The sequence below is a fragment of the Staurois parvus genome, unplaced genomic scaffold (genome assembly GCF_062004578.1).
Source record: "Staurois parvus isolate SC_StPar_1 unplaced genomic scaffold, SC_StPar_1.0 ptg000652l, whole genome shotgun sequence".
NCBI lineage: Eukaryota > Metazoa > Chordata > Amphibia > Anura > Ranidae > Staurois > Staurois parvus.
The window spans coordinates 487054-513453 of NW_028318448.1; the positions used below are offsets into that span (position 1 = coordinate 487054).

A 26400-nucleotide genomic window follows, 5' to 3' on the forward strand; every position below is an offset into this window, starting at 1 on the left:
GGAAGTCAATAAGACACGATTTTGCATCGATGTCTATGGGATGCAGTATGCCATTATTGGCACTTTTTTTTTCTATCGGCAAAATGCCGATAACCCTATTTTCGGCAGCCATGTTGGTGCATCCATAATTAAAAACAGTTAATAAACCTGTAAACATTCTAAAACATTTTTGACATAAAGTTAACCAAAAACCATTACAGCTTCACTTCAGTGTGTTTTTTTGCAGAGATAGCTCCCATTTCATTAAGCCTATCCTGACATGAACAGTTAACCTAAAACTCTGCAGTCTGCAAATGCATTTTGTCATCTTTTCTTAGAAATCAATGAAGTAACATGTCAGGCACTTTGCACTGTTATTGTGCATATACCTCACCTTCTCATCTCGGAGGAACTTCAGCGTTCCAAGTGCGGATGATTGAATGCTAAAGCCAGTGTCCTTGACAATCCAACACTATAGGATTTATCTATCTTGGTAAAATGTGTGCAGGTTCTGCAAGAAGTGATGCTACACTGACAGTTTAAAAAAAAAAAAAAAAAAAGAAAAAAGACATTCACAGCTATCTTGATTTAGCCTCCTCAAAGAAGCATGCTGATCCAGCACACTACAGTAAATGTACTTACCTCTCACAATAGAGAAGGGGGGGCTGCCAAAGTTAAACCTTCACATAAACACCATTAAAGAAAAGCCAACTTGTGTGGTAGTCACTGTGTTGAGGTTATAAGCACATCAAATCACAAGAAGGCATGAAATGAGCTCTGTCTTTTGAAACCATACAATGAATTATTATTCTTAAGGTTATATTTTAAAATTTCAAGGTCTACTCACAAAAATCCTCAATAAAAGTGCAAAACTTGCATCTATTAAAACATGCTACGCACCTGTGCCCACCTTGTAAGAACATGTACAGTATAAAATCCCTAAAATTAAATAAATTATGAAAATGTTAAACCACAAAACCATCTATATAAAATAGGTAGGGGAAAGGTAGTTTATAATGGAGAACACCTGCGCCTAGATATTATTCAGGTAAGTATGTCAAAAAAAAGCTACCAAATAAATGGTGTATATGTGCTAAAGCCACTATAGTAATAATTATCAACACAATTGGCAGCTCTTAGATAGTAATTCATAGTGCTCACATAAAATATACAAGAATGTGCACACATCATATGGACCATAACGTATACAGTATGTGCAAAAACTACAACACAGTAAACATCACACTTATGGACCACAACCTATATCGGGGCACACAAAGTAAGGTGTCCAGTCCTCTAGAGCAGGGGTGTCAAACTGGCAGCCCTTCAGCTGCTGCAAAACTACAAGTTGCATCATGCCTCTGCCTTTGGGAGTCATGCTTGTAACTGTCAGTTTAGCAATACCTCATGGGACTTGTATTTTGGCGACAGCTGCAGGGCCGCCAGTTTGACACCCCTGTTCTAGAGGGAGTGCCTCTACTCCGTACAGCTCTCCTTGGAGCCAGAGTGCGTTCCACAAAATCCGGAAACCAGATGCCAGTAGAATGTGCGTGATGACATCACATACGACAGCCCCACCATAGGCATTTCATCAAATTTAATTAGGTAGTTCTATTTTTTTTCTGCTCTATCCTGAACATCATTGCATTATTGTGATCCTGCAGACATGTCCTCCATCTTTCAGTCTATACCTCTGTACAGGCTTTCTATTTGAAAGCCAGGGGACTTGTCAGTGGACTATGAGTGCGCTCATCAGATCCCCCACAGCCCATTGAAACTACAAGTCTGTCTGCCTCAACGGCAGACGCCATTTATAGTTTATTCATTCACAGGAAACTGTTAATGAATTATGCGGCTGCAACACAGCCACACTATTTTTAAAAAGTGACAGCGGGTTCGGGTAGCAGAACCCCTGCCATCTGTCATAGGGAGGGGAGAAGGGGCAGCAGCTGGAACATGTTACATGTTCCACCCTAAATAAGAGGTCATTTGAAGTTCCATTCTTGAGCTGCAGTGTTGTGATTTAATACAGGGGATAAGCATAACAAATGCTATATGTTTTGCAAAAATTGCTAGTCATGGGACTACACAAACCTAAAAAAGAACTGCAGTACAACACTTGGTAAAATATAAATACACAAGGATGCTGTGGATAAAACAGAAGAAAAGAAAAAGCACAAAAGAATGGATTCCTTTTGTAAATAAGTTCCTGCAAAAATGCAAAAAAAAAAAGAACCTGACTGGTAACCAAGGGCATCAACTATGTGACTATTTTTATTTCTCCAGTTTTAATAGGCTACTACTGCCAAAAAAAAATCTTGTACTGTGCTTACTGATGCAGATAATATACCAAACAATAACAGTTAAATGTGTTATTTCCTTATGTATTTCACATGCTGCTATTATTTTTCTCTACAGGCAAACCAAGCTATCCAGCAAAAGGGGCAGAGACATGACTGCAGGTGGAACAGAGTTGGTTGTGAGTGACAGTTGGTGGAGTTACGTGGAATGACTTGGGAACATATGATGCTGCTAAGGCATTCAATGCCGGAACTGGCTTAAAGTCCATTGACATGTTAGTTTGTAGAGTAGTTGTCACGACTATGTCACGACTATGGCGTGTAGCTCTCTAGACCCACAGCTAGGGTTTTCCAGAGCGCCAGTCTGCTTGTTCACCAGAGCCCCTGATGGTGGGGATGGACTTGGAGCAGGCTGGGACCAGGTCGCGGCCCCCGGTACACCCAGCTGAGGTAGAGAAGACCGCTAGCGGAAGCAGGATACAGGGTGACTATTACGTACCAGATTGGGGAGCCTGAAATGGAGAGAAGGCATCCTCTTATGACTTCCGCTCGGAGTCTCTGAAGGTGGGAGCACGGGTGCAGAGCCAGGAGTGGCAGGAGTGCCGTGCGGATCTTGCAGCTGTCAGTAGGTAGCTGGGAACTCAGGAGATCCGAACACAAGCCAGGTGCGGGTGCAGGAATGTAGGTGCAGCAGCAGGCAGGTGTGGCGGTAGTCTGGATGCGGAACCGAGTGCGCAGCGGTAGGTAGGCAAGATGCAGGTCAGGTGCGGTTGCAGAAAGAATCATACACCAGAGTCAAGCAGGCCGGGTTGGTAACAAGCGGGCAGATAAGTACAAGAGGAGCAGGCAGGAGAATGGTCAGGAATAGCCGGGGTCAGTGCAGGAGGAGTTCTTTCTTAGGCGAGTATACAGAAGAGCAGATATCAGGATCAGAATCAGGAATTTGAGCACAGGAACGTATTTAGAACAGAAGGCAGTGATTCTTCATTGCAGCAGGTTTAAATAGCCCACCGGCCGTGACGTGGGAGCTTCCCGCGCTCCTGAGCCTGCGCACTCGCTCCCCTGCTACTCGAGGGGATCCGTCGCCGTCACACCGCTGCACGGCGACAGGATCCCTGACAGTAGTGCATTTGCTAGGAGGTACTCTGTTGGTGCCAAAGTAAGGTGGACGGTCTATTAAATACATACCAGTGTCTGCGGCTAGTTGAGATGCTACAGTCTGATATATTGGAGGATATAAGGGCAAATTGTGTTGAGGTACAGTAGGTACAGAGAAGAGACTTTAGGTACTTTGGCTGCTGTGACAGGGAGTTGACATTCTAAAGAGGTTTGTGAAGAATTTGAGACATAAGATACAACTGAGTGTCTGGAACTGTTGTCTTTTTCGTTTTCACTAGTGGCTTGTTCTAAGACCCTTAATCTTGACATGGCTTTGGCATGCTCACATTGTTTTTCCAAAACTTCATTTTCTGCCTTTTGGCGTGTGGCTTCAGATTCTTTTTCTGCTTTTTGATGTGCAGCCTGAGCCTCCATTACGGCGGCCTAAGCCTCCATTTCTGCTTTCTTATATGCGGCCTGAGCCTCCATTTCTGCTTTCTTATATGCGGCCTGAGCCTCCATTTCTGCTTTCTTATGTGCGGCCTGAGCATCCATTTCTGCTTTCTTATGTGCGGCCTGAGCCTCCATTTCTGCTTTCTTTTGAGCGAAAGCTGCCTGAATTTTAGAAGCTTCAGCAACAGCACAGGCTTTTAGTAGATGTTGACTGAGTGTAGGAGACCTCGATTGTAGGGGTTTGGAAGATCTTGAGGAGAGTCTAGTAGATGCAGAGTGATAAGATCTGGATTCATGGAGCTGTGTTATTCTCACTTCTGCCTTTGTCTTTGTTCGCACCACTAAACTGTCTCTTTCAAGATTGAGCTCCTCAAACCTCATTAATTCTTCCAATAACCCTTGAGGTTTGTACCGCTTTAAGAGAGCAATATATTTAACACACAGTCTTTGATAATTCTCATAAGCAACATTCAAGTGCTGGATAGTGCCCTCTAGTTGTATTGGCTCATGAGATTGTTGGGAGAGAGCAGACATGCATTTAACAGATTAGACCATAAGTCATTAATATTAGACAGCAGTTCTTCCTTGTCAGCATTAAGATTCTCTTGCACCTTCCAGGTTGGCTTTGTTAAGCGTTTTTCTCTTTTGACTGATTCAGGGTTTAAGTCCTGATCTCGTTGTGTATTAGTTTCCCCACACTGTATATTACTTTCCAGAAACATCATGTTAGCCAGGAGAAGGGTTGATAGAAAGTTTAAAGAGAAATGTATCAATTTTTCTGTGGGTGAGCTCAGGTTTACTAGGCAATGGTTGCAGAAATGTTTTTTCACTTTCTTATAAGATTTCACAGACAAAGCCATGTGCTAATGCATACAGATGCAGTGAATAAACTTGCAGTTGTAAGACATTCACATCAATAATTTGTCCTGACACTGATGAGTGTAATGCTGAGATATACTTGCAGACATGTACAGGCTTGTGTAGAGATGGCTACACTGTCTGTTAGCTGCTATTACCAGTGTCCATATAACATCTCACTGTGTATCCAAAGCTAGCAAGGATCCTATGAAGCCATTTCACTGATCTTTTGACTGTTCTGTCTCTCCAATCTAAGCATTGAAAGTGTGATCTCTGTAACAAAGTTTTGATGAGATAGCGATAACTCCAATCTTAGTTGAATAACACAAGCAATGACTCGATCCAGACGACACCTTGGAGATCTTGTGAAGTTTATTCCATAAACTGAGAGAATCTTACAACAATGAACAATGATAGGTCAAAAGATCATAATCTGATCTACTTCCATAAGACATGAGGCTTGAAGCTGAAGTGCATTACTGGGAAATGAATACAAAGGTGGAGCCATCTATACAGCATGAACTAAACCAAATGAAAGGGAGGAGCAGAGAAAAATACAAACAACACTTAAAGGTATATGACAGTCATGTAAAACATGACATATAACCTTTAACAAGCAGTTTTAAAAAAAAGCCTTCGCCTGACCTCTGTAGCTGAAGGTGCTATGGAGTAATTCACCCCCAAAGGTTTCAGAAAAAGTAACTGTATGAGCCCTTAGAGGTGGCCACAGTGTGGGCTGAGCTGCTGAGACAATAGTGCTTCTTCTAGGGCCAACTCCTTCATAGTGCCTGCAGCAACAAAGGGCAGATAGGACATTTTAAATTACTTTACAGCTTGTTAAATATGAAAATACCTAAATGTCTATAGCCTGACCATAGGGACTCTAGAACAAAAAACATTTTATTTGCTAAGTAAAAACGATTTGGCCATGGTTGCAGTAATACAAACTAATCACAGAAATACATAAACGTGGCTATATCCTGACTAATCTGAGCATACATTGCACCTTAATCCAAAATGAGGAAAGAAAGCCACATTTCAATTAATATTCAGTGAATCATATCCCAATATATAATTTATTTCAACAACTCACATGATAAAGTGTGCGGGAAAGCAGGGGTATGCTAATTAAATTTCTGCTGCAATAAAATTGCCAGCTTTTGGACTTCTTCTAATCAAGTTCAACCAAATGTATAATAGTCAGAGGACAAAGTTGTGTTAATCATGTTTTATATTACCCTGCCAAAGTTATTACCTTGCTAACCTTGTGTATGCATGTTATTATAAAAATCATCCATCTATGTTACAATGAATTACTTTGGTTTAACACTGAGGAGATAATACCTGAAATGAATTTCAAGTGACAGGACTCTCATTAATCATGTTTCTAGACACCAACATCTGAAAGCAAAGGCTGCAGAATGCTGTCTGTCAATGTGACTTCTTCAGAGACTTTGCAATAGGTTTCCACCTTTAATTCACACATCTTGCTGAAAAGATTCATTTCATCTATGCATACCGAGCTATTATCGCTACATTAAACTGCTCTGTGTCCAGCACTTTCCCTGCTTTGTTGTGAACATCAATCACAGAACTTGTTCACTTCAAGCTGTTCTGATAGGTATGGTTCTCTCATATCATATCCATGAAAAAAAAAAAAAGAACCGCTTTGAATGTTTTAGATCTAATACACTATGATTTATTCATGGAATCACAGCGTTCAATGCTTAGCTGGGCATTCATGGTTAAATAAACTCAAGAGGATTACTGCTGTCCATACATGGGCAGATGTAACGTTGATAATGACACAAGATCCAAGAGCTACACACTTTATATAATACTGCCAAGCATCAAGCTGTGATTCTCCTTATAACCTTTCCATTTTGTTATTCAGTATCTGCTCCCGTCTTCACCAGATTGTGAAAATAAATTGCATATTGTAAGGATATGTTAAACGGATTTAAAATGAGCTATTTTTGTAAGTTTTTCAATAAGTGTTGAGAGCACAAACTAATACGACAAAGCAACGCGCACCCGCAGCAGCTGTCAGACACCACTCATGGTGGTGGAAAAATTCTGTCATGCAACAAAAGACGATCAAAATATTGAAGACAAGCAAAAAATCTACGGCAGTAACGTTGGGATCATTCTGGGAATGAATGAAAACAAATTGACACTGCTTTGGACAATTAACAGTGAAATATATTCACATTAAGAGTCTATGCACAATGGCTTAAACGCTGTTGGTAGAGGAGTTCAGCGTTTTGCCTGTAGAAGAAACTGATGTTATCCTATGTGTTCATGCACATTAGGTCATTTAGAGGCATATTTTAAGCTCAGTGTTTAGAGGCAGGAAAAAAACCCTTCTGTTTTGTCTTTTTGAGAGAAGCTTTTTGCCAGAAGAAAAAATGCTAAACGCTCCTAAATGCTGCTAAATGCTAGTGCAAAAAAAACTCTCAAAATTAACTATTTTCTGCCAAGAGCACTGGATTTTGTTAAGCCAGTGTGCATGGACCCTAAAGCGAAACCTTTACATTTTTAGCTTCCTTTCATCTTCCTCCGCTCCCACGTTCAGCAAGCACAGCATTTTTGTTTCAGGAGAAAGGAGAGGGGGTCATTTTTTCAGTGGAACACAGACAGCAATTTTGCCTTTCTGGCCCAGCCAAAAATGACATCACCCTGCCCCAAGCCTCTTGAGACTCTTATGTCAAGGACCCCTGGAGGCTTCAGGGACTGTTTAAAACCCACTGAACATACAGTGTAGTGACATCAGTAGGCCAGTTGCTAGAACCCAGGAGAGACAGCAGGCCTCCTGATGATGTCACAAAGATGGAGGCACCTGGCAAATAGAGGCTGTTGGTGAATGACAGTATAGTATTTTAGCTTAACCCAGTATACCAAATAAGACGGACTTAATATTAACATCAACCCCCGGGGACCAAAGAAGTTCCTCTTTAACCACTTGCCCTCCAGAGGATTTAACCCCCTTCCTGACCAGGCCATTTTTTGCGATATGGCGCTGCCTTATTTTAACTGACAATTGTGAAGTCATGCAATGCTGTACATAAATTAAATTTATGTCTTTTTTCCCACAAATAAAGCTTTCTTTCAGTGGTATTGGATTACCTCTGCAGTTTTTATTTTTTTGCGTTATAAACAAAAAGACCGACAATTTTGAAAAAAAAAAAAAAAACAATATTTTTGACTTTTTGCTATAAACCATATCCAGTAAAAAAAAATTGAAAATCAAATTTCCTCATAATTTAGGCCAAAATATATTCTGCTACGTGTCTTTGCTAAAAAAAAATAAAAAAAAATCCCAATACGTGTAAATTAATTGTTTTATGTGCACGTTATAGCGTCTAGAAATGGGGGTATATGTGTGTGTATATATATATATATATATATGTATATATATATATATATATATATATATATATATATATATATATATATATATACTGGCATTTTAATTTTATTTATACTAGTAATGGCGGCAATCAGCAACTTAGAGTGGGACTGCGGCGGGCATTCTGACACTGGGTGAGAACTGACTAACTGGCACTGACATCCCAATGACACTAATACAGTGATCAGTGCTAATAAAAAGCACTGACACTGTACTGACACTGGTCAGGAAGGGGTTAACATCTTGGGTGATCAAAGGGTAAACTGGGTGCTGTTTTACATAATGTGCGGTGTGTGTTTTACTAGGGAAACATGCTATAGAAATTTTTATTAGGGAAACATGCTGCTGTGATTTCTCTGCTGTGCATAGAAATACAAAAGCAGCATGTGCTTGCTGGCAAGAAAGAGACCCGTGTTTTTTTACACATAGGTCTCTCCCCTGTCAGTGTTACTCTGTGATACTCAGGTGCTGGTGGGGAATCTCCATCCGGGACCTGGTGATTGGCATCTGTAGCCGCCGATGGAGGTGTGGGTAGGGTGGCGCGTGCACCCCCTACCCAGAAATGCAAATCATGTATATATGTGATTTTGCACAGCCCTGCAGCAGTACTTCTGCTATAGGGCAGCGGAGAAGCGATTAATATACCAATGGTCATAGTGCTAGCTGGAAACAAAACCTTCAGTGAGGAATAAACACCATATTTGTCTCACTTGTGCTGGTGATAATGAAAGAAGGCAATGCTTATTTAGGATAGAAACAGCTCTTCCTGGCCAAATGTGTTTCATCACTTCCGACTTTATAAAAGGATCCTTTGATAAAGTCTGAAGTGATGAAACACATCAGTAAGTGATGTCAGTCGTAGACTGGAAGTTGCAGAGCGGCCATCTTGGATGAGGTCTAGAGTGAGCAAACACTGATGCTGATTTTAATGAGGAGAAATGCTGATGTGCTATGTTTGTAAGCGCTTTTTATTGGAATAAATAGTTGGACTTAAAAACATAATGCACTATATATGCTTATCTATTCTGATAGCTATAGTTATCTATTCATTATACATTGCCATTGGAAACCGGGAATATTACTGGCCAGGAAGAGTGGTTTCTATCAGATGCTTTTGGGCTGGCTTAGTCCGGTAAGGTGCATGGTCTATGAGGTGGTGGAGTCTTAATTCACTTATCACTGGTGGTCACAATTGATGATTGAGGGGAGCACGAGAGAACACAATATTGAGGTATTGAAGATATCACACTAGATTATATTTCTCCTGAGGGTATATCTCCTATGAAGGGGAGGACGGAAGAAGAGGCTGTATATAGGAAGAATCTTGTCGGTGGAATTGGTTTTAAGGCGGTTTCCAAGTAGATAGAGGGTAAGAGTAAGGATTACAGACGTATAAAAGTGAACACATGGTGGAGTGGTTAAGCATGATTTTACACTAATGTTTGCGAGTGTGATTCTTTTTGATAGCTGTGAGTGGACTAAGGATAATACACTATGTGCATTTACATCTTTCTTTGAGGGTAACAAGTGGAGGATGAAGTAAAAATCATGCACAGAATGATATTGTATAATAAGGAGGAGATATTGTACATCACTGTAGGGGTCATTTATTACATAGACGCTGTGAGAGACTTTTGTTTGGACTTTCAGGGGAGAAAGTAATATCCTGTTGCCTAGGGTTTGCACGTATATTTGATTGTGCACATACAGGGGATACCGGTTGTAAGGATGTTATATATATATATATATATATATATATATATATATACACATATACAAACACACACACACACACATATATATACACACACACACACATATATATATATATACACACACACACATATATATATACATGCACACACACACATATATATATATATGTATATCTCTTTTCATGTGACGCCACTGAAGAAATGACACTTTGCTACAATGTAAAGTAGTAAGTGTACAGCTTGTATAACAGTGTAAATTTGCTGTCCCCTCAAAATAAATCAACACAGCCATTAATGGCTAAACCGCTGGCAACAAAAGTGAGTACACCCCTAAGTGAAAATGTCCAAATTGAGCCCAATTAGCCGTTTTCCCTCCCCGGTGTCATGTGACTCGTTAGTTTTACAAGGTCTCAGGTGTGAATGGGGAGCAGATGTGTTTACTTACAAAAATGTGAGGGGTTATACTCACTTCTGTAAGATATTGTATATATAGAGATGGAGATAGAGAGAACACACAAATAATAATTGACTAAACATTAACTCATTATTTGTACAAACCTGTTGACCAAGATAAATTTAGCTGGCATCCTAAGAGGTAGTTTTAAAGACAAGGTGACAGTCCTTTATCATAAAAGGAAATAAAGGCTCTCCATAGCTATGAAAAAAGCTACAGGAGCCAACCTTTTTACATTTTAAATTTAAATGACAGATTGTGGGAGTTCAATGAATTCAATGTGACATATCCCAAACAGCTGTCGCTGCAGTGGTGTGACCTGAATAAAAACAAAATCTCTGGACACAAAGAGCATTGTATCTGCTTACCAGCATATCAACTCTTTACTCTTATCTACTCTTATTACAAGATCAACAGCATACCATTAAGTATCACCTCTAATATTTCATTAAAGCCATACCAAGGTCAAAGCACTTGCTTTTTTGTCTTCCTCCCCACAATAATTTGGATATGTTAACCTTTTTTTCCTATATACTGTCTACCACTTAGACTTGTAGGTGATAAATCATGAAAAGGAAAACACATTTCCATAGACAAAGATATGTTAAATATTCCAGTTATATACAAGTGTACGTCAACATTCTGCAGATAAGAGAAGGAAAAAACAGTATCCCAGCCCAGTAGACTAAATTATATAACAGACATAGGAGTCTGTTTACAAAACATTTGTTGGTCAATTGTCACACACATTGCTCATGCAAACTAGACGAATTTTCCAAACATTTTCGGTAATAGAATAATTCCTATGACTGTCAGCTCCATCTAGCGGTGAAGATGCGCTGTAATTTTCTAAAATACCTCAATGAGAAATTATAATGCATTTTGGCCACTAGCTTGAGATGACCATAGGAATGAATCTATTACAGAGAATGAGGGAAAATTTCATCCAGTATGCACAAATGTGTTCAACGCATCTAAAAAAGCAATAAAACTGTCCCATGGCTTTCACGAATTTGGTGCAGGACTAATACAGCCATTAGGCCAGAAAAGTGTTGCAAAAGATATACCAAATTACCCCTTTCGTATATCTAAGACTATCTACTCTACCCAGAAGTATAGTTAAAAGAAACAAAAAAGGTATGTGTATATATGTATACACACACAATATATATATATATATATATATATATATATATATATATATATATATAAATAAATGAGAAAGAGCTCCAGGTAGCAAAATGTTTTTTTTTTCTGTACTTCAAGAATATCTGTATACAAAAATGAGCGCGACTGTGCTGTCAATAAAATGCCTATGAAGAGGGAGCAGGGGCATGGCTTATGCGGGCTTCGTGCGTAGACACACACAGCCTGGCTTGGGGATGGCACCTGCATAGGTGCCCCCCTTAGAACCTGGCCTGCTGAAGGGGCACCCACAGGAAGGAGCAGACAGTATCAGAGGGGGACTGAAAAAAAGCAGGTAAGGGAATGATCTATGCAATATTGTTGCACAGAGCAGATAAGTATGACCTATTTTTATTTAAAAAAAAAAAAATTACCCTTTACAAAAGTCAAAGCTACTGAATGTAATGATGGGCAATGACCAAGTATTCTACGACAGTTGTGTTCCTCAGCTGACAAATGAAGGGATCCCAGACTGCTGGTACTAGAGTACAATTGGCGATACATTGTACGCTTCATTTATATTTACAGTCCTCAGATTTGCTTAAATGCCAAACCTTCAGTAGAATGAACTGACATGAATTTTAAAGGAAATGTGCTGCATTTGAATAAAAATGGCAAAAATAACGTATACATGACTCTTTTTTTCCCCCAATTTAATCCAATGCAATTTTGATGAAAATGGGTTCTACTAAAACAGATTCTCATGTCCATGTGTTTTGCCTGTGCTGGAAAATGCAGCAAACACACATCATGTGAGAACAAGCTCTTGGCCTGGACACAACACCAAAGTCTTCAAAAGAGATATCTGGCGGCACATAACCCATGTATAATCCTGTGAGTTTTCTACCAGCATCATTTATTTTTAAAAGAAAACAAAACCGAAAAAAGGCAAACAAAAAAATTTGCGTTCATTTTCTAGCAAATTTTCCATTATCACAATAGTGATGCTCTCACCAAGAGCTGAATTAGGAACTTTGCTCCAAGCGAAAGAGGTATCACTGATGCTAAAATATCCAAATAAACCAGCTGTTTGTTATCCTTTATTTGAATCACTATATAACTTTTGGTTGAGTAGATGCCAATGCATTTAAATCACTTAATAAGCTTTCTCTGTAGTTATAACCCACCAAGTTCTCTCTCTAAAATTAGAATCTGAGCAGGTGATGCATTTTTCTTTGTAGTGACTGAATATATTTTGCTCTATAAAAGTAGAACTGTCAAAGAACTGAATTTACAAGTACAAAAAAAGCTATTTCACTTTTCTGCTGTCTCCTAGCAACAAAAATCTGCTGATGTTTTCTCAGCACTAGTGGGTAATGTGGATGAAATCTGTTGTGTTTAAGTGCAGTCAAGTGTCAAGAGGAGTGGATCCGTACTGTAAAAAATGTGCAGTATTTAGAAAAACAAAAATATAGGTTCAAAATGTTACTATTACACGGTTACAAAAATTCAAAATTATAAATAGAGCATATGTCTCAAACAGATCATCATTTTAAAAACTCCAAAACATTTCATATCCCAATATACACCATTCACACTTGCTACAATGTGGCATGATCCACATTATCTTCTTGACTTAATGCAGAACTCCAAGCTAAATCTTCTTTACATGTCCTTGATGCCAATTTCCTACCTTCACTGAATATGTCATCCATCTTCTGGTTCACTCAGTAGTTGCTCTGAAATAGCCTTTTCATTTTCAAATCAGACCATTATTTTCTCTTTGTTTCCTGTTTGTAAGACCAGTGGCTGCTATGCCTCCTATTCTGCCAGCCACTGGTCTTTGCACATCCCTTCTGTAGTTCTTTCTGCATAAAGCAGTAATGTAATTCAGGCCTACTTGCAGTGATGAATGGACCAAGACCGCTCAGACACATTCAATGTGTACAGGCCTAGTGTGCCCGCCCACATTCACTACAATTCCCCGTAGTTGATTGGAACTGTAGTTTCCTTTTACTGCAAAGAGAGAGAAGAGACGATATGATGTAATCCCTGCTGTTACACCTCCTCATTGGAAGAGCAGATTCTGTTATATTTTGAATTACAGAGATGAGGTCATGAAAATTCAATTAGACTTTTCTCCTACATGGTAAGGATTTTCAAAATTTTATTAACTGTTTAGTGTTTTGTGTGTATGGGGGGGGGGGTGTACTAATGGGTGATTTTTGCCTAACCTTGCGTTAATCTTTAATACAAGGGAAAACTAGGAGCTGAAAACAAATGCAGTGATATATAACAGGGGTCTCCAAACTGCAGCCCGTGGGCCGGATGTGGCACTTTGCTTGCCTTTATTCGGCCCTTGGGGCACTATTCATTCCACTAGCAACAAAGACAGGGAATTATTCTTTGCACCACTGACACTGACACAATGGGGTTCTATACCTCGCAATGACACCAGAGAGCTAATTCTCCCCCTGACACCAATGATGGGGCACTGCTCCACCTACTGACACCAATGACGTAATATTTTTAACTCCCACTGGATACCAAGCCTGTAGCACTGTTTACTCCACCAATGCCAGGGCATTTTCTGCTCCCACTGGCCAGAGTTCACCCCCCCCCCCCAAAAGTCTGAAGGGCAGTAAACTGGTTCTTTATTTCGAAAGCTTGGAGACCCCTGGCCTACAGTAACTGATCAGATTAAGTCATTAACAAGCTTAGCAGATAGAAAAGGGATTGTTTAAAATGTTACTAAGGTCAATTTTTTTTTCATTACGATTATTAAAATAACAAACATGTTATACTCACCCGCTCTCTGCAGTGGTATTGCACAGAGCGGTCCTGATCCTCCCCTTATCGGGTCCCCCAGCGACGATCCTGGCTCTTCCTCTTCTTTGTGTGTCCCCATAGCAAGCCGCTGCTATGGAGGAGTCGAACTCCATAGACTTACACAGTAGGACTTAGCCCTGCCCCCCCCCCCCCACTTCCTACTCACTGCATTCGACTGACAGCAGCAGGAGCCAATGTGAAGAGAAAGAGAGGGGAGAAAAGATGCTGCCATGCACTGGATCTATTTTCCCCTCACTTTCCCTTCACACAAGGAAGAGGGGCAGAGAAGCAAAAAAAAAAAAAAAAGTTTTTTTTTACCTTAATGCAAGGAATGCATTGAATTAAAAAAACATGTTTTAGCTTTCGTATCATTTTAATTGATAAGACAGATCACTGCAATTTCCTTGACTTCTTAAACCAGACATATACTTAAAAGTATACATTTGGCTGTCACAGAGATTCATTAATACCATTTAATGTGACAAATCAGTCAGTAAAGTAAAATTTACTTTCTAGCATATAAACACTGATTTTAAGCAACAGAGTATTTCCTTGCATGCGACATTGCCTAGGCACCCTCTGTTCTTCTATTCTCATAGCACTCTGTCTGTGCTTTCTCACCATCTGACAACTTCTGGTTTTGATGAATGCATTACACTAATGTTGTCATGATAGAGTGGGGTCTAGGAACACAATCAGCTATTTAATGATACCTTGAACCTCCACTAATATGGTGGTTGCCTCGTAGCTGCACTGTAAGTGAAAAAGTAAGGCCAAGCAAAAAAGCACCTGTACAATGCCTACTGTACTACTGCAAAAAAGATACCTTTTTGAAGATGCTGGTTGTCTTGCTGTAATGTCTAATCTAATGGTTTCAATACCCAATCCTGTGTTCGGTCAGCTGGAGCACAGGGCAGGGAAGACAGAGTTCTAACAGAACCAGGGATGTTCAATTCCTATTGCCCGACGCATGGGACATGCAGTTCCGGGTGCCGGGCAGGTAGGTTTTTTTTGCCTTTAGCCCCGCTGCGGGCAAGCAGCAGGGCTCACCTGTCAGGTGGAAGCAATCGAGCAGCAGCACTGCCACCCAATTGCTTCCACACAGCCCACAGTGTAACACTCTCCCCTGATATATGTCCTGGGCTTCGCTTGCCCAACTGCGGGCCCAAGCCTGGTTCGGTGGGTGCCAAGGGATGTGGTATAGGGGAGGGAGGAGGAGCTCGGACACATCTGCTCCCCTCCCCTTCTCCTGATCGGGAAGTGATGTGACGTCACTTTCGGGTTTCCGGTTGACAGATTCCCGGTAATTGAGGCCGGGAAATAATGTAATGCGGTGCGATGTGCACCGTATTACATTCAGTGTAGAACAGGGGAGACATGCAGGGTTTTGTAGATCCTGCATGTCTCAAAAAAGAGAACCGGTCACCAAAAATCATCACATAGGGGACTTTTTATCCTGTACGTGATTAAAAAAATAAAAGTTAATAACATTTTTTTTATTTTTTTTTTTAAATGGAAGTTACACCCAAGCATATAACACCCACCAAATTTTCAAGGCCCGCCTTGTAGGCTGGGGCGCCTACACATGAAAACGTGGCTTTTGATATACTCTAGCACCAGACCTCCTCCGTACACTATACTGATGACCTATAAGGGGCTTTAAAAGTGTCACTTAAAGAAAATATAGGGTACTAAAGTTTGTTGCCATTTCACAAGCAAATTTAAGGTTCGACATGTTGGATATCAGTTTACTTTCTGCAACGTCGTCTTTTAGATTTTACAAAGAATTGGATAATTTATTGCTTTTTGTGCTCTAAAATTAACTTAAGTGTATTTTTTACTGAAATTTTGTGTTTCTTAGACCTTTGTGATAATATTGTGTGACATAAAAAATTGGAACTACCGCTATTTTATTCTCTAGGAGCTCTGATTACAGAAAATATACAATGTTTGGGGGGGTTTATGTCATCTTAAGGCCTAAAACTATTTTATAACGCAAAAACAGCTCTGGCAGGGATAAAGGATAAGCCGGACACTCCCCTTTCCTGACGAGTAGCCAATCGGTGCTCATTACACTGCAAGGTCTCTCCTTTCCCTGCTAGTCCCTGGCTGCGGTGCTGGAGACAGGCAGGGAGGGGAGGAGGAGATAAACAGCGCAATGTTAAAAATATTACACGTTTCAGTCGCTATAAAGCCCCTTTTGTTTTTAAAAGCCCCAGACTATTTAAAGCAGATTTAAATACAGTTTTGGTTAAAATTTATGTTTTTTTATTAGGACAAGTAGATTGTCATGAGGGACAAGTAGATTGGGACACCGATTTAGTCCCTGAACAAGTAGTATTTTCAAAAATTTATACACCCGACTAAACTCTGACATCTCTCGGCTACTGGGCACCTGCTTAGTGCTATCACTATTGCTACTTTGATAGCAATAAGGTTAAATGTAAAAGCAAAAAAGGATTGCAATGTAAAATATAATACATTTAAATGAACAAAAAGAAGAAAAAAATCCTAAAGCACCCCACATGTACATTGGTAAACAATTGCACAACATACAGTTAGGTCCATATATAGTTGGACACAGGCACACTTTTAGTTTTTTCAGGCATTTACCAAAACATATTCAAGCTATAGTTATATAATGGATATGGGCTGAAAGTGCACACTCTAGGGTTTAATTTGAGGGTGTCTACATCCAAATTGGAGAAAGGGTTTAGGAATTACAGCTCATAAAAGTAGCCATCTCACCTTTTTCAAGGGACTAAAATTAATTGGACAATTGAATCAAAAGCTGTTTCATGGCCAGGTGTGGGCTACGCCTTCGTTATTTCTTCATCAATTAAGAAGGTAAAAGGTTTGGAGTTGATTCTAAGTGTGCATTGCATTTGGAATCTATTGCTGTGAACCTACATTATGCATTCAAAGATGTCCATGCAAGTGAAACTAGCCATTGTAAGGCTTCAAAAACAAAACAAACCCATCAGAGAGATAGCAGCAACATTAGGAGTGGCCAAATCAACAGTTTGGTACATTCTGAGGAAAGACGAGTGCACTGGTGAATTTAGCAACATAAAAAGGCCTGGACGTCTACGGAAGACAACAGTGGTGGATGGTCACAGGATGCTCTCTATGGTAAAGAAAAACCCATTCACAACATCCAGACAAGTGAAGGACACTCTCCAAGAGGTGGGCGTATCATTGTCAAAGTCTACAATCAAGAGAAGACTTCATGAGAGCAAAATACAGAGGGTTCACCACAAAGAACAAACCATTCATAAGCCTGAATAGAAAAGCCAGATTAGACTTTGCCAAAAAACATCTAAAAAAGCCAGACCAGTTCTGGAAAAGCATTATTTGGATGGATGAAACTAAGAATAATCTGTAACAGAATGACGGGAAGAAAAAAAAGTGTGGAGAAGGCTTGGAACAGCTCATGATCCAAAGCACCCAACGTCATCTGTAAAACATGGTGGAGGCAGTGTGATGGCATGGGCATGCATGGCTTCCAGTGGCACTGGGTTATTGGTGTTTATTGATGATGTGACAGAAGACATAAGCAGCTGAATAAATTCTGCAGTGTTTAGAGATGTACTGCCAGCCCAGATTCAGCCAAATGCAGCAATGTTGATTGGACGGCACTTCACAGTACATATGGACAATGATCCAAAACACACTGCAAAAGCAACCCATGAGCTTTTGAAGGAAAAGAGGTGGAATATTCAGCAATGGCAGAGTCAATTACCTGATCTCAGCCCAATTGAGCATGCATTTCACTCGCTGAAGGCAATACTAACAGGCAGAAAGACCCACAAACAAAGAACAACTGAAGACAGCTGCAGACAGAGCCTGGCAAAGCATCAGAAAGGAGGAAACCCAGTCTTTGGTAATGTCCATGGGTTCCAGACTTCAGGCAGTCATTACCAGCAAAGAATTCTCAACAAAATATTAAGAATGAAAATTTTATGATTACATTTGTCCAATTACATTTGAGCCCCTGAAAATGGAGAGACTGTGTATAAAATGGTTGCAGTTCCAAAATTTGTACTTTGTATTTATGTTCAACCTCCTGAATTAAAGCTGAAAGTCTGCACTTCGAATTCATTTGGATTGTTTTGTTTTAATTTATTCTGGTGGCATACAGAGCCAAAAGTATGAAAATTGTGCCTGTCTCCAAATATATATGGACCCAACTGTGCTTCACACAGGTTGTCACATTCAACGTAACATGGCATTTTGAAGCAGTATCTATTTAGGTATTTAAAGCCTTTATAAAAGACTGATATCTAAAAAAAAGGAAAAATTTAAAAAAAAATTCTTCATGGAGAAGAAAAAAAAAAAAAAAAGGTATTTTGAAGCATAAAGTGTACTACCACCGTTCCCTGCAGCAGTGGAAGGCACCATAAATATACTATCCATGTCTGTAATGGCAGCTGTGCAAAGAGACTATAAAACGCATATAAAAACGAACTTCTGTTAGAACCCATCAATAAAGCCCATTCCATTAAAAACTCTAACATCTGGTACTTGTTACTTTGTTCTATAAACACGCAGCATTGTTAAAACACTGGATAAAAACCAGGTTAAAAAAGTGTCTTTATTCAATCTTAGCAACTATATACCTATGTGTACAAACATGCTATTTGCGACAAATGCTATAAACAGGGGAATCTGGAAACCAAAAACTTCAATAATATTTGGATTAGAAAAAGCAGGGAAATTTTTTCATGAAATAGATTGATGTCGATAAAAAAATATAATAAAACCATAGACATCCTGTAAAAACATGTTATATGCTGATTTTACAGTGGCTGGGGTGTTAAATCTTAGTTCTCCATGTCCTGTCCAACAAATCATATGCAATTTGACACACCCAGCAAGGATAAATACAGGCATCCAGAAATATTAAAGCAAAAGAACATTTAACACATAATCCTGCAGAAAGACAAGTATAAAACTTTCTTTTAAAGAAAGGCACTGATTTTACTTTTTCTTTTTCATTATAGCAACAGGATATATTTTAAAGAGGTCACATTCAACTGGTATCGACAGCAGTAAAACACTCATGAGACAAGGACACCCAGGAACAGTCCAACAAGGTATGTCCTTCACATTTACTCAGCAAAGCCACAAACAAACACAGTCTCAGTGCAAGGAGGGTTTTGCATAGCATAAAACAAACAAAATCTCTGCTTGTCCAAGCTAATAACTAAACTTATGTCAGTTCCTCATTAGTAGGGTTCCCCCAAAATTGGGTCACCTAAACAAAACAGGCAGCTCTTGTACCTTACTTTTTTGCCAGCATTTTACCCAGCAGCAGTCCCCCACAGCAGAGAGAGCGGCCCTCAGCATCAGTCAGTTCACATACAATAATGTCAACTTTTTCTCACCCAAAGCTCTACAAAGCCTCAGGGCTCCAGGAACCAGTACAGAACTTAAGCATTTGGAATCTAAAAAAACAAACAGTTTATTTTCTCAATCTCAGCCACAAACCCTGGAACCTCTCACATCAGTTACAGATGAGAAACCTAGGCGACACGTACACAGTCCACAATCTTGCCAGTTAGTGATATATATATGTATATATATATATATATATATACACACACACACACACACACACACATATATATACACACACACGAAACCCCGTGAACTGTTATTTGTAAAAAAAAAAAAAAAAAGAAGAAGATTGCATACAAACAATCATCAGAATAAAATCAAGGAAAAAAACACTTTCCCTTTTATAAAGAAGTAAAACTAAGACTAACTTTAGCAGTGTAGTGTAGGTTGTATACAGTCTGAAGATGAAAACCATACTGAATTCTTCACATTTTGTTGCTATAAGAGAACAATATAAAGACTTCTTCAATGTTGAGAGCAGATGGTAGGGGGTTACACTCAATTCCTTTTTCTGTCTCTACAGCTGCTCAGAGATAACAGTACACATACACTGAGAGCTCATCAAGCCTGAACACTGACAGACCAGACAATACCTTCTAGCTAAGTCTAACAAGTAGTGAGTTTAAAAATGTCAGTGGAGCTTATCCAAAAGTTAAAGGCAGTGCCTTGTGCAATGCCTTCTATGGTATTTGAACATGCAGAAAACATAAGTGCAAAAGTATATGGCCTATGCTTGCGTATAACTTAAGCTTGGGTTCCAATTCTTGGGTTGACAACCATATCACACATACGTTTTCCTCCTCTCCTTGTTGGCAGTTGATGTCTGTTTTTGCAGTACTTCTGTTCCAAGACTATTTTTCAAACATTATTCTATTTGTGATAGCAAATCCTAACTAAATCAATGACTAAAGCAAAAACGGAGAAGCCCTGGAGATACAGGGAATGACTTACTAAAATTGCCGAGTGCAAAATATGGTGCAGCTTAGCACAAAAACCAATTAATTTTTAACTTCTGTTAACCACTTGCCCTCCTGAGGATTTACCCCCCTTCCTGACCAGGCTATTTTTTTGCGCTGTATTATTTTACCTGACAATTATGCGGTCATGTAACGCTGCACCCAAATTAAATTTACAACCTTTTTTCCCCCACAAATAGAGCTTTCTTTTGGTGGTATTTGATCTCCTATGCGGTTTTAATTTTTTGGGCTATAAAAAAAAAAAAAAAAAAAGACCGACAATTTTGAGAAAAAAAAAACAATATTTTTGACTTAATGCTATTAACCACTTGCCTACTCAGCACTTAAACCTCCTTCCTGCCCATGCCAATTTTCAGCTTTCAGTGCTGTTGCACTTTGAATGACAATTGCACAGTCATACTATATTGTACCCATATGAAATTTTTATAATTTTTTTCTCACAAATAGAGCTTTCTTTTGGTGGTATTGTTTTCTTTTTTTGCACTATAAGCAAAAAAAAAAAAAAAAAAAGAGCAGCAAAACATTTGAAAAAAGAAAAAAAAAAAGTTGTTCTATGTTTCAATTATACATTTTTGAAAACTGATAATTTTTCTTCTTTACAGATGTGCGTTGATGAGGCTGCACTGGTGAGATGGCACGTATAGGCAGCACTGATAGGCGGCACTGATGAGGCAGCATTGATGATGCTGCACGGATATGCAGCAATGATGGGCACTGATTGGTGACACTGATGGGCGGCACTGACTGGTGGCACTGCTGGGCAGCACTGATGGGTGGCATGGATGGGAAATGGTGGGCGGCACTGCTAGGCACTGATCATCTTGGGAGAGTGCATGTGATCAGCACAGGGCCTATCAGCACTGTCCACCACATAGAGGGTCAAGGGTTACGCAACCTCATAGGACAATCAAGGATAGGGATGCACCAATATATCGGCAGCCAAAATGTATCAGTCGAAAATAGTGTTATTGGCATTTTGCCGATAGGAAAAATGGTGCCGATAAAGGCCACCGAAAATACGCGATTTTGCCATGTTTAAGCTGTGTTTTAAAGGTCATGTGACAAAAAAAAAAAAAAAGCGCATCAAAACACAACACGTGTTTGTTTTTGATGGGCTTTCAATACATTTCAGGCCTGGTTCCCACCAATGTAGTTTGTGTTTTTTTGTTTTGCAGTGCTTTTTGCGTTTATTGCATGTGTGTTTTTGACACTTTTTTCATGTGTTTTGCATTTTTTTATTTTTTTTGTCCAACTTGTTGCTGGGCAGATCAAAAACGAAACATACGTTTTTGCTGCGTTTCTGCTGCATTTTCAATGCATTTCAGGCTTAGTTCACACCAATGCAGTTTGCGTTTTGGCCAACTGTTGCTGGGCAGATTAAACATACTAAATGCATCAAAACACATGGCAAATGCATGAAAACATGTAAAAAGCACACTACATGCGTTTTCTGCATTTCTCCATTGAAGTCTATTGAACCAAAAAAGCAGCAGCTCAAAAAAGCATAGATGTGAACGTGTCCCATATTCCCACAATTTTTGGTTTCAGTCCAAGAATTTTAATTTCGGTGCACCACTAATTGGGGGAAAATGAAAACTCCTCCTACAAGCTATAATCAATGCTCTGATGGACACTGATAGTAGTCACAACAGTGCTCTAATTGCTGATGAGAAAAGGTATTTAGAAGTTTATAGTAAAAAAAAATTCTTGATTCTTGAAATTGCTTGATTCTTCCATCAACACAGTCAGTGTTGATGGCGGAATCCCTTTCACAGCACAGTTGTGTTCTGCCGGAGGGCAGCCTCTTCACCTTCAGAGAGCAGTTAGCTGCCTCCATCCAAGTTGCAGAGCCATGAGTTGTCTCTGGACCCCCTGCGTAATTGCTAGTGAATAGTTCCATCCTGGTGGTCTGGTTAAAAGAATTTGGAAAAAGAATCCAAATAGTAAATTTGGAGAGAACTACCTGGAGAGGATAAGATCCCCTTGTTTAGTATGTTTAATCTGCCCAGCAACAGTTGGCCAAAACACAAACTGCATTGGTGTGAACTAAGCCTGAAATGCATTGAAAATGCAGCAGAAACGCAGCAAAAACGTATGTTGCGTTTTTGATCTTCCTCAGAGGCAAGTCCTCGAAACGCGTCAGCCTATTGAATGTCTACATTCCCCATTACGGACTGTTACTCAGCTCGGTGTTGACCCAGCTGTTCTTTTATGATGTGCCTTGACTTTATTGTCGTTTGTGAGTACAACACCTATTTTATTTCTTATTAAACATTTTTTATGGTAATGCACTAGGCCTGTGCGCCCTCTCTTTGTTCTTTCCTCATTCAGTATATTTGGATTCCCCCAGTCTGTTGGGGGCAGCAAGGTGTGCATGTTCCAGGACATTCTTAATGTGGTTGCAGCCTGCATCGAGTCCATCCCCAAGCGCAGGAGCATTTGTGTTTGCTGGTACATAACAGTGTTTGGCTGCAATTCACAAGTATTTTTTTTTTATTTTAAATTGTAAAAATGTTTTTCTTAATGTTCACCTTAGAGTGAAATAGTAGCACAGTTGGTTTTTTACATTTAATTATCATTCATATGTGTCAAATATAAACATTTATAAATCCTAGATTTCTATTTTCTACTTATGCTTTAAAGTTTTTCATCCTGAACAACAAACCTAGCAAGGGTGTACAAAAGTGATGTTCCAATTATTAATAACGACACTATACAATAGGATTAACGCTGCACTTTATTCAGATTAGCACATTACATGATGATATACTTATATGAAAATCAGGAAGGCGGATTATTTGGAAGATCAAAAATATTATATTGTGCATTTAAAGAAGTTTTAAAAGGAGTACCTTTCTTTCAATATTACCAAACCCCATATCCTAGAGATTAGCAAGAGAATTAACTGCACATGCTGCTAAACGCTTGGTCTTTCCCTACACAGTATGGATTTTTCTCTCCTGTATAAAATGTCTGCAAAACCTCTCACAATGGATTTTAAAACTAATCTTTTTGAGTTAATCCACATAGTGTCGGAGATTTCATTTGTATCTAAACTCAATCTCTAACAGAGGTATTTTTTTTTGTTTTTTTTTTCTCTTTTTAATTTTCTTCAGTCCTACAATATGGAGAAAATGTAGACATTTTGTTATTTTTAGAAACCGGACGCTGTGCAGCAAATTAATGACACCCCAAACCCCTAAAAAACATTAGGGCCATAGATGGATGTAAACTAGTATCTGTGCTTACTCAGAAATCAAAGAGATGGAGCCAATTGTCCCTCCACCTTACAATCACAATTTCACATTAGATATATTCCAAGTTATCACTAAGCAACAATTTTCCTTCCTTTCTTCCTTCCAAAAAAAAAAAATATTCCAATGTAGGAGAAAAAAAAGCAAAGTAGTATTAAACCCAAAACCAAAAATGTAATATACAGCAGCTTACCAATCATTAGATGTAGTGGCTGCATTGTTTTTTTCTTTTTACACTTCTCCCTGTTTCACCTGGTGATCTGGCAAGTAGCACACCTCTATTAGTAAGGCACCACTTATAGATGTATTAGCAAATTTGGATACACTAACAAATAGAGGCTAATATCCAGTTAATACTTTTAAAGAATTTTTTTTTTCCTTTTTTCTTCTCTTTTTTTATTTCTCCAGTGTTTCAAGAGGGAAAGAAAGATGAAAGGAAAGGGAATGGAAGGAATGTTGGTGTTATGGTAAATAGCAGATAATAAACTCAGCACACGAGCAGCTGATGGGATAATCTTTATGGAAAATATGACTGAAATGTATAATGTTGTCACAGATATAAAAAAGGTGGTGAGGTGGATCACACAGAGACCTTAATAATTAATAGTAAGTGGTATATGGGCATGTTTGTGGAGAATTTTTAGATTTTTTTTATGCAAGATGTCTTAACTGATAGTCTTTTTGAGGTATAAAGTGCGTTGTGTATGAAGTGCACTATTGTTTATATACTGTATAATGTATATGTATTTACTGTATCCCGTTTTGTATTTCTAACTATTAAGATAACTGGAGACAAAAAAGCATTGTTATCCAAATTGTGTGAATGTGTTGTATAAAAGACAAAAGTTCAATAAAGAGTATCTAGAAAAAAATTCTACCATGCAGGGGATTATAGAAAGCAGAGTTGACATGTCATACACACACACAAACACACACACACAGTATCTTACATAAAAGCTTGTGACTTGTAACAATAAATTTCAACAAAGGCATCTATCATGTCGGTGATGCATTTAGAATCAAGACTAGACTACACTATGTTTTTCCTGTAAGAAAGTCAGTGAGCAGAAATGATTACTTGTTGTAACACAGAACAAGATATTTATATCAAGGCTGAAAAGTAAATATCATGTATACATAGCCTTCCCAGATTCAAAAAGAGAAGACTAGAGATCTTATTGTTTTGGAACTTTTCTTTCCTAACACAAATGATTTTTCATTGCCAAAACAGGATGGGCGCATCTGGTGCAAAATGACTTATCCCTCTAAAAACAACAACTACAATAACAATAATAATAATTGCATATCCTTCACAAATAGTCAGCAGCTTTATATATGCAGAAACTTAAATGGAACCTGAAATTGCTAGTTTATTACATTAACGTTAATAGGCGAACATCTGTTTCTTCATTTGTTAGGCTATCAAACCATAATACAAACTAACTGTGTCTGTTACTTTTAAAATGTTTAATAAAAAGAAAGTAATAATTTACTTACAGCCAGTGCTTTAGATAATCTTGTTCTGAAGTCATTAAGGATAAGGGTTAGAATCTCTGTATGTGGAATATATGCAAATCCCTGTAAGAGGAACACTTTTCTTGGCCGCACTAAATCAAGAGCATCCTGGAAACGAACCTTGAAACAACAACAAAACAAAGGTTGATTTTTCAGTAAGTCCCTGTAGAGTCTCTTATTTTGACTAGATGTAGATCTAGAGAGCACATTTTTTTAACCAGGCCCCAGGATCCATGCAACAAGTACTTCATGTACTGTAACTATCAAACAGTTTTCACTTTCACACACCTATTACTATGAAATATACACAGTAAGGAGATTTTAAAGAAGTAATATGCAATTAACGGTTTATTCACAACAGTGACTATGCAGGTTCTGAACCAGCTATAACACCATTACAGTAAGGCACCTTTCGCACAAAGGGTCCAATCAGGTCCACCTGTCAGTTTTTCAGACGGACCTGATCGGATCCACCATTTACCCATACGAACTGAGAGGTGTAAACAGTCTTGTATCCGCCTGAATCCAATCCGCTAATAAAATGGAAAGGGATTTGTCCCCCTCTGTCTAGGCAGATCGTATAGGAGGGCAGTCAGCTGAACACAGACAGCGAAATCCATTTACTCCCAGCCGCACATAGAGCAGAGTGGGCTCTGTCCATGTCTGCTCTGCAGAAATGGAGAAAACATGGACCTGTCATCCACCCGCTCTGATATGATCAGCAAGTGATCAGCGAACAGATCTCTGCTTATCAAATCGGAGTCCCCCCACTTATAACCATATTTAAAGCAGTATTAAACTCAAACCAAAAATGTAATATATTGCTGCTAACCAATCATTAGATGTGGTGGCTGCAATTGTTTTCTTGGGATTCTTTCCCCCCTGTTTTCACTTGATGATCTGTCCAGTAACATACCTCCCTGTATTAGAGTGCCCCCCTACCCCTCCACCATGGATGAAGGAGCACAGGGGGCACCTTTGGACCACAGCATTGTCAGTCTGAGGGGAAGGAAGGGAGTGTTATCTGTACTAGC

General features: G+C 39.0%; 1 protein-coding gene across 1 annotated transcript in view; it reads right to left on the minus strand.

Annotated features, from left to right (window-relative positions):
* The window catches only part of PRIM2 (DNA primase subunit 2), a 164024-nt gene that overhangs the window by 79187 nt on the left and 58437 nt on the right, over positions 1 to 26400 (minus strand). Inside the window, exon 7 of the mRNA XM_089694116.1 lies at positions 25349 to 25486. Within this exon, the coding sequence (XP_089550242.1) occupies positions 25349 to 25486 (138 nt within the window). The remainder of the gene's footprint in view (positions 1 to 25348; positions 25487 to 26400) is intronic.